Consider the following 12,082-nt stretch of genomic DNA (forward strand, 5'->3'; position numbering starts at 1 on the left):
GGTGGCGCAGTGGTTGAGAGTCTGCCTGCCAATGCAGGGGACACGGGTTCGAGCCCTGGTCCGGGAAGATCCCACATGCCGCGGAGCAACTAGGCCCGTGAGCCACAACTACTGAGCCTGCGCGTCTGGAGCCTGTGCTCCACCACAAGAGAGGCCACGACAGTGAGAGGCCCATGCACCGCGATGAAGAGTGGCCCCCCTCGCTGCAACTAGAGGAAGCCTTCACATAGAAAAAAAAAAACGAAGACCCAACACAGCCAAAATAAATAAGTAATAAATAAAAGTGTTGAAACTGGGTATGGCCCCTGACTCAGAAACTTCACTTCTTGGAAAGGTATCCTACGGGAATAATCATGGACATGCACAAAGACTTATAGTAAGAATGCACCTCTCAGCATTATATATTATTTATAATGGTTTTTTAAAAAAGCAGAATTAAGTAAACATTCAACAATAACAGATTGGTTAAATAAATTACAGTTTTTTACTTTATGTATATACAACATAGTACATTAAAAATTATACTCTCATTAAGAAAACTTAATGACACATCATAAAGCTATAATAAGTGAAAACTACAAGTTATATATGAGTATGTACATTATGATCTTATGTGCATAAATTTATCTATACCAAGAAAAGGCAGGAAGGACAAATACCAAGAAGCTAATAATATTTATATCTTCAGGTATTAAGATTATAGGTGTTGGGCTTCCCTGGTGGCGCAGTGGTTGAGAATCTGCCTGCCAATGCAGGGGACACGGGTTCGAGCCCTGGTCTGGGAGGATCCCACATGCCACGGAGCAACTACGCCCGTGAGCCACAACTACTGAGCCTGCGCGTCTGGAGCCTGTGCTCCGCAACGGGAGAGGCCGCAATAGTGAGAGGCCCGTGCACCGCGATGAAGAGTGGCCCCCGCTTGCCACAACTAGAGAAAGCCCTCGCACAGAAACGAAGACCCAACACAGTCATAAATAAATAAATTAATAATTGGGGAAAAAAAAAGATTATAGGTGTTATTAAATTTTCTTCATTTTACTTTCATGTGGTTTGGCAATTTTTTTCTGCTTTGAATGTGTATTACTCTTATAATAAAAAAAATAAGGTTTTAATGAAATCTTTAAATAAAAACCGTCATAAAGCTATGAAGCAGAGTTACCTAATCTTAAGGCTATGCCATAAAAACTTCTTGGTACATCACTTTTGTTCATTCTGGTCCAGGTGATGATCTCGCCAATGCTAATTAGCTGTTTCCACGTGTCCCCCATTAGACCCGTGTACATCTTTAGGGCAAAGGTCTGTCCCCTGTATCCTGCATCCCTGGTACCCTCTTTTGCACAGAGCTGATACCCTGCTACAGCAGTAAGCCCATCGTCTTGACCAGATGAGTTTCTTGGTCACCTAGACAGCACAAGGAGCCAACAGGCCGAAGTCTGCCCAGGAGACCTGTCTTTGCTGCAGGGACCAATTAAATGACTAAGTAGGCAAAAGTTTTTCCTCAGAAGATATTTGAAGAAGTGACTATAAATATGGGAGAGCTGAACCATGAATACAGCTGGGACTCATCCAAATTAGATTATTTTCCAAAGAGGAGAAAGTGAGGTGGATCATTAAAATCCAAAGTGGGGGGTGGGGTGGGGTGGGTGGCAGCGTGGAAACCCTAAACTTCATTTTCTTTTCGAGCCCCAAGTTCAGTCATCTCTCTCCACACATCTTCCCCAGAATGGCTGAGCAGTGGCCACACTGGCAAGTTCTCTGTCATCAACCTCCTGATTATTTCCTAGAAAAGGGGTCACACACTGCTTCCAGAATGGGCCCAGTGGTAAATAGTCCAGGCTATCTTGGCCAAGAGCAAACACTGAGCGACTGTTCTCACCAAGAGGCTGATAATCGTTTTTCTTTGTTTTTAAATTTACATTTTTATACTTTTAAATGTGAGAACCATTCTTTGCTTGCAGGTGGTCCAAACTCAGATTGCGGGCCAGACTCAGCCCTGGGTTGCAGTTTGCTGACCCCTGTCCTAGAAGATGTGATAACCCACAAAACACTAAGATACAGGTAGCGGAAGAATATGCCAGGTGAGGAAGTAGAGGGCATGGACCATCTACCAACAGGGTAACAAGCTCTTGAACCCTTGGGTGCTTACAGCAATTAGCTTTTTGGTTTTTTTTGGTGGTGGTGGCAGCAGTGGTGTTTTTTTGGTATGTTTAAGATGATCTATCTAGGGACTTCCCTGGTGGTCCAGTGGTAAAGAATCTGCCTTCCAATGCAGGAGACACAGGTTCGATCCCTGGTTGGGGAAATAAGATCCCACGTGCTGCGGGGCAACTAAGCCTGCGCACCACAACTACTGAACTCGTGCGCCTCAAAGAGAGAGCCTGCATGCAGCAAACTACAGAGCCCGCGTGCTCTGGACCCCACGTGCCACAACTAGAGGGAGAAAACCCGCACGCCGCAACTAGAGAGAAGCCCGTGGGCCACAACGAAAGATCTCGCATGCCTCAACAAAGGATCCCGCGGGCCGCAACTAAGACCCGACACAGCCAAAATAAACAAACAAGCAAGCAAACCCAAAAAACAAAACAAAAAAACCTTAATGTAAGATGATCTATCTATTTGAAAAATAGCAAAAATGACTATTTCTAGGCTGAAGAAGTTTACGCAAGGTAAGCCTGTGGGACCCTACGCCAAAAATGGGGGGGAGGTATTACGACAAAGAAAGAAGCGTTGTAATCACTGAATGGATTATTCTCCCATTCTGAGGTCTCAGTGGTCTGAAAGCCCATCATACTGATTTAGGTGTGATTATAGCTGAAGACAAGAACACAGCCTGAGAAAAGGGCCTCCAAAGTAACTGTGTGGTTGATCATTCTGTGATAACAACACAGCTCCAGCTTCGTGGGTTAAAATGAAGAAAATAAAGTGCCAGCCCATGTTTCTCATAACAGTTTGGGAATGAGAGTCCTGATAATCCCGAGGGGTTTTAGTGTTAATTCTACATTCATATATTCTATCTTTGACTTTAGCAGCGACCTCCAGTTAGCAACTTTAAGGCCTGTATCTTCAATCTGTCAACCGATGTCAAATAAACCCTATTTCATCCATGTGCGTTAATTTTGATTCAACATAATAAAGAATAATTACAGAAAAAGAAATTTTCAATGCATGCTGAAGCCAAGATGGTAAAAAGAACTCTACAACTTTTACTTGGGGGCAACATTTATGCAGGAGTACGGGGTAGAAAGAGCCCAAAGCCAGGATTCAAACCCAAACCCAGACAGACAGGGCTGTGAATCCTGGCTGTGTTTCTGGGCAAGTTAATATTGACGGGTTTCCTTATGTGTAAAATACTTTGAGGATTACCTGAAATGAGGTATGCAAAGTGCCTCATGGCATCTGGTAGAGTCGTTGCTTAATAAAAGTTAGTTCTCCTACCTTTTAAATGAAAAATCAGTGTTCATCTTTATCAGTCTAAGATCACTTATTTCCAAAAATGAAAAAAAAATTCGCCCAAACTAATGGCCATGTTTAAGTGACAGGCATGAAAAAATCTGGTCAGTCTAGTTGACCATATCAGGTGGAAGTGAATCCACCTATGGCAGATATATATATACCTGCAGAAATATATGGCCCAGTGTGAGGAATTTATGGCAAATTAGACCAGAGGAAATGTGGGGTTCGGTGTTTTATTGCCTAAATTTTAGGTAACATGCAGTGAAAAGTGAACTGTTGGGTATGCATGTAATTAACTTTGATTCTAGAGTTCTGCTTTCACCTACTGGTCATAAAAGTGTATGTGTATGAGAGAAAGACAGACAGACAGACAGACAGACAGACAGAGACAGGGAAGCAGAGAGAGACAGAGAGAGACGCACAGATGTCCCAGCATCCTTTCTCATGGTAAACTAGCATTTCCAGAAGCAGCAATTTCCTTGGTCCCTTAGCATTAGCACTGTGCCAATGAAGGTGAACAACTGAGACACCACAGAAATGTTTACCTCAGAAGATAAAATCTAGTGAACTCACCATTCACATATACACAGGTTACTGTTTCTCAATGAAGATTTAGGCAGCAGCAAGGAGGGTAATCTAAACATCCAACCACACTGAGCTTCCCGGGAGGAGGGGAATCACACATTCCTCCCCTAGATACCCAGCCTAGCTCAGGGCCTGTGGCATAACAACCCCTCAGGAAATGTTTGTGGAACAGACACTGAATCACCATGGCAAAAGGAAAACTGCAGGTCTCTCATAGGAATATGAATTCTACCTGGGCTTTGGAATGCAATGTGGGACATAAAAATATATAAGGTATGTAAAATATTTCCTGCAGACCGGTATACTTTATGCTGGTCGCCTGCAACCCTTTTCAGGGTCAGAACATTTCAATAGGAACTCGACTTTAATGTCTTCGCCTAGAGAGAATGACTAGTTGCACATGCAGTGGTCACTGCTGGTGGACACCCAAAGGTTTGGAACCACAACTTTATTCTTTAAATCAGGGCTCCCCAGCTATGTGAGAAAACTTGCATCTGAATCTCCTGGGAGCTTGTGTATAGAGAGATCTACACAGCCTATAGAGGTGAGAAGACGCTACAAAATTAAGGGCAGGGTGGCAGGGAATGAGATGCAGGCATGGCTGTGTTTTAAAAGCTCCCTCATAATTCTAATGTACCCCTGAATCCCACTTCCTGCCAAAAACAACTTCTGTAAGCCTCTTCCATCCAATCTTCACAACAACCTAGTGAGACGGTATGATTCTGCATATTTACAGTCGAGGAGACCAACGTACAGGGAGGAGCCCAGGTTAAGCTGATGTAGAATTCACCTTCCTATGTGAGAGCTGCAGTTCTCCTTTTTACTATTTTGAATCCACATTTGTTCCAATGTGAATCTCATCCTCACGAACATCATTCCACCCAATACCTTACAGGCAGGTGTAGTACTACCTCCCAGACTAATGTAAGGAAACTGTGCCACAAGGGGCTTATTCTATTTGTTTGTTTGTTTGTTTTTTAATAATCAAAATACTCCTTTAAAAGGATAAACTCTTAAACTTACCCGCCTAAGAGGACTTAGTAGTAGATGCTCCACAGAATATTTTTTTCTAGGCATTTTTAAAAACTGAAGTATTTACAACGTTTCAGGTGTACAGAATAGAATATTTTTTGGTGATGATTTTAAATAAAACACACAGTATAAAAGACTACCTAATATATACAAATCGTTTGACCTTGGGGAAGTTACATAAAGCTTCCTGGGACTCATTTTCCTTGACTGTAAAGATGCAAAGAGTAATATTAACAAACTCACAGGGATGCTGTGAAAACTGAATGAAGCAATGACCAAAAAGAGGCTGGCATAGAGTGAGGATCCGATAAATGTTAGCTGTTTTTGTTGTTTTTATCTTGGAACATTTTTGATTTATCCTTAACCAAATATGCTTTGCTCAGCGGCAATCCCAGGAGATGGGGTAGGGGGGTGGGGGGTGGTGGTTTAAAACTAGGCAGAAACTTGAGTCTTTGTCCCCCAAACTTGAACTCTTCCAAGGTACACCAAAGGCGTGTGTAAGAGATCTCAATATCTATGTTCCAAGGGAGATAAGGAAACAGCCATAATAATGTGCTGGGCTATTTTCCCTTTGAGGAAATGGCCCACTCGTTTAGCAATGTGCTCTGCCCCATAAATGTATATGAGGGAGGGAACTGCTAGTCTTTCAGTTCCTCTCCAGAAGGGAGGCCTGGGCCCCCAAGTCAGAGACATGCACACCTGATGGGGATTCCAGTCGCTGTCAAAGATGACCACGGTATCAGCTGCCTGGAGATTTAAGCCCAGGCCTCCAGCTCTTGTGCTCAGCAAGAAAATGAAATACTGGGACCCAGGTTCGTTGAATTTCTTCAGCAAAGCAGCACGATCTTCAGACTTGGTGGTGCCTGAGGGGATAAGAAAAATAAATTTGACAATTAACTCCTGTCTGAAAATGGCACAGAGCTAGACAAAAAGGCCTGCTTCCTTCAGAAACAGACTCAGAATCCTCTTAGTATTGGTGAGGAAATCCCCTAAGGTTTTTGCACTTTTGAAAGGAACTTTGAACATCTTGCAATTAAAAAAAAAAAATTAAAAAAAAAGAGAGATAGTAAGAGATTTTTCTCTAATTAAGAAGGAATACTCTGTCTACTATTCATTGTTCCAAAATGTTGAAAAGAGTTTAAACGTTCTGACTGGGCATCTGTGAAACGTACATATCCTATAACATTCTTAGGTTAACCTAAAACTTGGTGGAAACATTTTCTGAATTTATTTTTATGCTTGAAAACACCAAATAACACACACACACACACACGTGCCTAAAAGGATGATTATAATGGCTTAAAGCTACTTTGCCAATAGGCTTTAGAGTGAGGACTTGTTCATGCCCAAGAGAAAGGAAACAAAAGTAAATCTATTTCTACTATATTTTACCATTCAGATGGCTACCGAGCGTGATCTGGCTGGTAAAAACATAAAATGTGAATGGAATATTTTTATCCTTGTTAGCAAGACTTGAAGCCAAAATAACTCAAAAAAAAAAAAAAAAAAAGGAATCTCTGAGTTGATTTCTCATGTTGACATTCTGCTCTGCTGAGTTATAAACTATAACCATACAAAGCAGCATGTAATACACCTGGCGATGGCTCACCCCATGGTGTCTGATGAGACTCCAAAATAGTGAATAAGCAGAGAGTATGAAACCCCAGAGAAAGGTACTCACTTTTAGGGCACCAAGGTACCCAGACTTGCATCCCAAATCAGCCCCTCAATCACATACAATGTATTTGTAATGTATTTACCTGGCCATTTCATGAACTGCATTGTGGAAAGGAAAAAAACCTACCATATTCCATCTGAATATATTTCACCAGAAAAGTGTAGCTGCAGAGTTTTGAAAAAGGTCTTAGGCTGTTGGGACATATATATGTATGTTACATGATAGTCCCTAACCGCCTGCTGTACAAATATTATTTCTACATGGTGTTCTTTTTTTGACGATGAAAATATACCGGCAATTTATTTCAGAGGATTAAAACATCTAAGTGACTCCAGCTAATGGAATCGAGTTACTGTGGAGGTTCAAGTTCCCAAACATAGGGAGATCTGTTTTTCATATTAATAAAAATAGTAAGTACCCTCCTGAGGAGGGAAAAAGAACATTCCTGAATATAGCAAATGGGGATTAGAAACAAGGGGCTTTGGGAGTCCCCATTCAATGAAGCAATGTTCTTTAGAGCTCATTCTACTTTCCAAATCAGATTTCAAGTTTTGCAACCTGCTCAAATCCTGCAATGATGAATTGTAAGAATTTAGATTTGCGGGGAGGAACATGAAATGTGTTTTGTTAAACGAGGTTTCAAACACGTGGTGCCTTTTTTTCTGTTACTTTCAGAATTGGCTTTCTGAGATCACGATGAACTATCTGTTCATGATGCTAACGGAAGACACGTTCTGGTCTATCATGAAACCATTTTGCTACATCATTTGCCCAGGTGCAATGATTTTTTAAAAAATTACTCACATAGATTACTGGTTCACATATTTACCCTCTGCCTTAAAGTGAAGGAAAAGCCAAAGAAACCAAAAAAAAAAAAAAAAAAAAAAAAAAAAAGCAAACACTTCCAAAATGGGGAAAGAAGGAGTTCCCAGAGACAATGGTACAATCGTCCCTTTGTACCTATGGGTTGTGCATCATCCAGGGGTTCAACCAACAGTGGATCAAAAGTATTCCAAATTAAAAAAATTTGGATCAAAAGTACTCCGAATTCCAAATTAAGAACTCCAGAAAGTTCCAAAAAAGCATAATTTGACTTTGCCAAGCACCAGCAACTATTTACATAGCCTTTACATTGTATTAGGTATCATAAGTATTTCTGATGTATCTGTGGGGAGGAAGGTGATCTCCACGTCTTACTCTTCCACCATCTTCTCCTCTCTAGGTATCATAAGTAATCTAGAGATGATTTAAAGTACATGCGAGGATGTGCATAGATTATATGGCAAATACTACACTGGTATTTTTGCTTGTTTGTTTGTTTTTTTAATTTTTGGCCATACTGCATGGCATGTGGAATCTTAGTTCCCCGACCAGGGATCAAACCTGCGCCCCATTCATTGGAAGGCAGAGCCTTAACTACGGGACCGCTGGGGAGGTCCCACTACACTGTTTTATATTAGGGGCTTGAGCACCTGCAGATTCTGGTAATTGTGGGGTTCCTGGAACCAAACCCCCACCTTGGATACTGAGGGACGAGGGACCAACTGTATCTATTTTCTGACATCAGGGTACAAAAACTGTGCATCTATATACTCTGAGGGTAGAAGTTCACTTTTGATCCACTGAACTGAAAAATAATCAGTTAACAATCACATGCATTAAGATATAAATAAAACTAATTAGTGGATATGCCTACTTGGGATGAAATAACCCTAAATGAAAAATAAAGCACTGAAAAACAAAAGGGATATCGAAATTATCTGGTCAAAAGAGTTTTTAGGCCCTATGCTAGACACCTCAAGCAAACAGATGGACCATATTATCTGGTGTATATTTAAATAGTATATGTAACTTGGAACTTGACAAATTAAAGCCAGGAAAAAATATGATTGAATCACTTTTCATGCAAAGCCATGGCATTTCTCATTACAAGGTTCAGAATTTGCTGGATTACCATTTCCATTCGTCAAAGGTTCTCCAAGCCAAGATCTCTGCTGTTCATCAGCAATCTTTGGGACACTGCTCAAGGAGAGTCAAACTACCGTGTCAGGGTTTAGCCCCAGCCAAAGAAATGCTGTTTGTAGGTGGGCACAGGATTTAAAGTGTATCAAGTCCACGTTCTTATAGGCTTTAATGTAGAACATAACCAAGCATACAATTAATAGTAAGGGCAACTGTGTTGAAAACTGCAGATTTTGCCAGAAGGAACACACTGCCTGGCTTTCATGATTACTCACTTTAACTTAGTTTCATCTGCTTTTGGAAAATGTTGTCTTCTGGGATGTAACTTCATCACTTGCTCTCACTCAAAAATCATTTCCAGTGAAAACAAAGACTATAATGGAATCGTAGTTAAATCTATTCATGCAACCATAATCTCTGCAGAAAAAAATCTACTTAACTGTCATCAAATTTTTTTCCCCCTGAGGTCAAAAATCTGGGACATCAAATTCAGCAATGAAAATCTGAAGTCATTTTAACAACTGGGTTAAGGGGGTGTAGTCAGAGGGTGGTACAGCTGGCAGTGTGTGTACCGATTTATCCATGTGTATGTCGACTATTTGCCATCAATTCTCTCTAACCCCAGAACAAATGGCTGCTGTTTCTTCCAGGTAGAAGCCCATGCAGCCTTCTCAATGACATCTGTAACACTTAATGGAACTTGCTTACTTGCCTCCTCCAACCTAATGGTAAGGCCTTTGATGGTAGGATCAGTGAGTAGCACATTCTCTTGAAATGGCCTGGTCATTTTCAATCAACCAACTTATAATTTTTGAATTCAGTTCAAAATCAGTCTTCAAATGTCTCTAGGAAAGCAACCTGCATTTTCAGAGATGGAATAAATCTTGCTGGATTTGCTAAAACTGATTCTAAACTAATTTCGAATCAGAGACATCTAAGTTAGAACTTGATCTCACCATTTGCTTCATGTGTAACCTATGGTAAGTTAACTCCTCTCTCTAAACCTCTGTTTTCACATCTGTTAAATGGGATCATATTCGTACCTGGTAAGAAGGGGAGAACAGAAGCTTGTTTGTTGAGAAAATTAAATTAATAATGCACATGAAGTGCTTAGCCTGGCATCCCGCATGTAGTAGGTCTTCCAAAAACATTAGTTTTATGACTATTATGATTAATAACAATACAGCAACCAACAGAATATTAAAGATACTCTCTCGGGGCTTCCCTGGTGGCGCAGTGGTTAAGAATTCACCTGCTAATGCAGGGGACACGGGGTCGAGCCCTGCTCTGGGAAGATCCCACATGCCGCGGAGCAACTAAGCCCATGCACCACAACTACTGAGCCTGCGCTCTAGAGCCCACGAGCCACAGCTACTGAAGCCCGGGCACCTAGAGTCCGAGCTCCACAACAAGAGAAGCCACCGCAATGAGAAGCCCGTGCACCGCAACGAAGAGTAGCCCCCCCTCTCCGCAACTAGAGAACGCCCGCGCAGAGCAATGGAGACCCAACACAGCCAAAACATTTTTAAAAATTAAATAAAAATAAAGACACTCTCTCAAGCTGGTAAGAACACATTAGAGAGATTTGTTTCAAGGAAATCACTTCTTGCCAGTTTCCCAGACGCGAACATTCCAAGGTCACAGTCCCAAGAGAGCTGAGATTCCAAACGAAATGCCACAGAGTAGTAAACAACAGTTCTACAGGACACCTGTGGGGGGCTGTACATCCAGGGAAAATAGAGCTGGCCGCCCCCCTCCCCTCACTCAAGCAGCAGTGAAGGAAGAATGCTGATGGAAGGCTGAACTTACTCCTCACAGAGAGGGAGGAACCAATGCATCAGGTCAGAAGATGAGACACAAGGCAGATTTGCCAAAAGACAGACTGTAGTTGATGTAACTGTGTCATGAATTCAGAATTAACACTGACTTAACCATTCCTCTGTTTACAGTGACTTTGAGGAGAGGCAAAAAGATTTTTAAAAAATCAAGTCTGTCAGAGGTATAATTAATTTAAAAGTTAATAAGGCCCTAAGAGGTACACCATATAGAGAATTCACTTAAAAACTCAAAACTCAAGTAAGAGAACATATGGCAGGTCCAAGGTTGGTAAATATCCAGTTTTATCTAATTCACGGCAAAAGGGGGAGAAAATGTTGGATTGAAAATAAAACACCACCTTTTAATGGAACATAAACTTTAAATTTCCCATTTGACAATAACTTGAATATTGCATTGGATAAAAATTGGTATTAGTAACACCGTGCAGGAATTCAACACCAGCCTGCCTGTAAATCAGCTCCTATTCCTACTTAACCACTCTTTGAAAATGTTACCCCCTGCCATAGTATGAAAATTTTGATATCTTTAATCTCTGAAATGCTAGAGCTGCCACCCAAATCATATAGCAATTTAGGAAGTATCCTTAAATTCGTATTTTCTTCCATTCATATTTTCTGACTAATTTTTTAAGGACACGGTATTTAAATTTCACTCTTAAAATCAAGCCAATATTCTACACAGTTTGCAAAATTCAGGCAACAGTGAAGCCCTATCTCTTAACGTAACATGTAGATATGTTCTATTTAGAAAAAGAGAGAAGCTTCAACGATGGATATAATCTTAAATGAACTACAACAGTGTCACTGAAGAAAGGAGTCATAGCCTTTATCCCCTTAAAATATGCCTTCACAGAGAAAGCTAAAGGCTTATCAAAATATTCTATATGGTGCACAGGTAACAGACAAGCCTAAGGGCAAGGAGAGTTTTTAAATTTTAGTTTAGTTTGGTTTATTTTAATTGTGGTACTTGTAAGTGATTCTAACTCCATTTGTATTGGTTTGTATGTGGGATAAATAGCAGCACAAATAATTTCAGCTTATTTTAAGCTGGAGGATATAAAGACTGCTGTCTAGAGAAGCTGCACCCCACCCTGCTAGTTAATTCTTCAAGAATTTTACCCCTCCTTTTGGCTGAGATTGGAATTGGATCTGAGTGCCCATTATCCCTGCACTCTGGGTCGTGTGGCTTCAGAGCCTAATTCCTTACACACTTACCATCAAGGCGCAGGTAAAGGAAGTTCCGAAAAGCAAAGTAATCCTCCATGATGGTCATGAGAGACGTCATCTGGCAGAAAAGCAGCACGCGGTGATTAGTCGCTCTCAATTTTGGCAGAATACGATCAAGTAGCTCAAACTTTCCTGAGGCCCGATACAGCTCAGCCCTGAACCCAAAAATGCAAAACAAGAAGACAGTATTACTGCTGTCTTCTTGAAGGATCCAGTAGAGCTTTGCTTTTCATATAGTGCCTTGTGCATAGTAAACATTCAATAAATAACTACAGAATGAATGAATGGATGAATGAATGAGTGAATG

At 41.0% G+C, this 12,082-nt stretch overlaps 1 protein-coding gene across 7 annotated transcripts in view; it reads right to left on the minus strand.

Annotated features, from left to right (window-relative positions):
* Nucleotides 1-12,082, minus strand: part of SMARCA2 (SWI/SNF related, matrix associated, actin dependent regulator of chromatin, subfamily a, member 2) — a 182,846-nt gene that overhangs the window by 81,651 nt on the left and 89,113 nt on the right. For all 7 annotated transcript variants that reach the window (XM_028166516.2, XM_057548235.1, XM_057548233.1 and 4 more), the window contains 2 exons: nucleotides 11,764-11,930; nucleotides 5,770-5,933 (listed from right to left, as the gene is read on the minus strand). In XM_028166516.2, coding sequence (XP_028022317.2) covers nucleotides 5,770-5,933; nucleotides 11,764-11,930 — 331 coding nt within the window. The remainder of the gene's footprint in view (nucleotides 1-5,769; nucleotides 5,934-11,763; nucleotides 11,931-12,082) is intronic.

The sequence above is a fragment of the Balaenoptera acutorostrata genome, chromosome 6, assembly GCF_949987535.1.
Source record: "Balaenoptera acutorostrata chromosome 6, mBalAcu1.1, whole genome shotgun sequence".
Classification (NCBI taxonomy): domain Eukaryota; kingdom Metazoa; phylum Chordata; class Mammalia; order Artiodactyla; family Balaenopteridae; genus Balaenoptera; species Balaenoptera acutorostrata.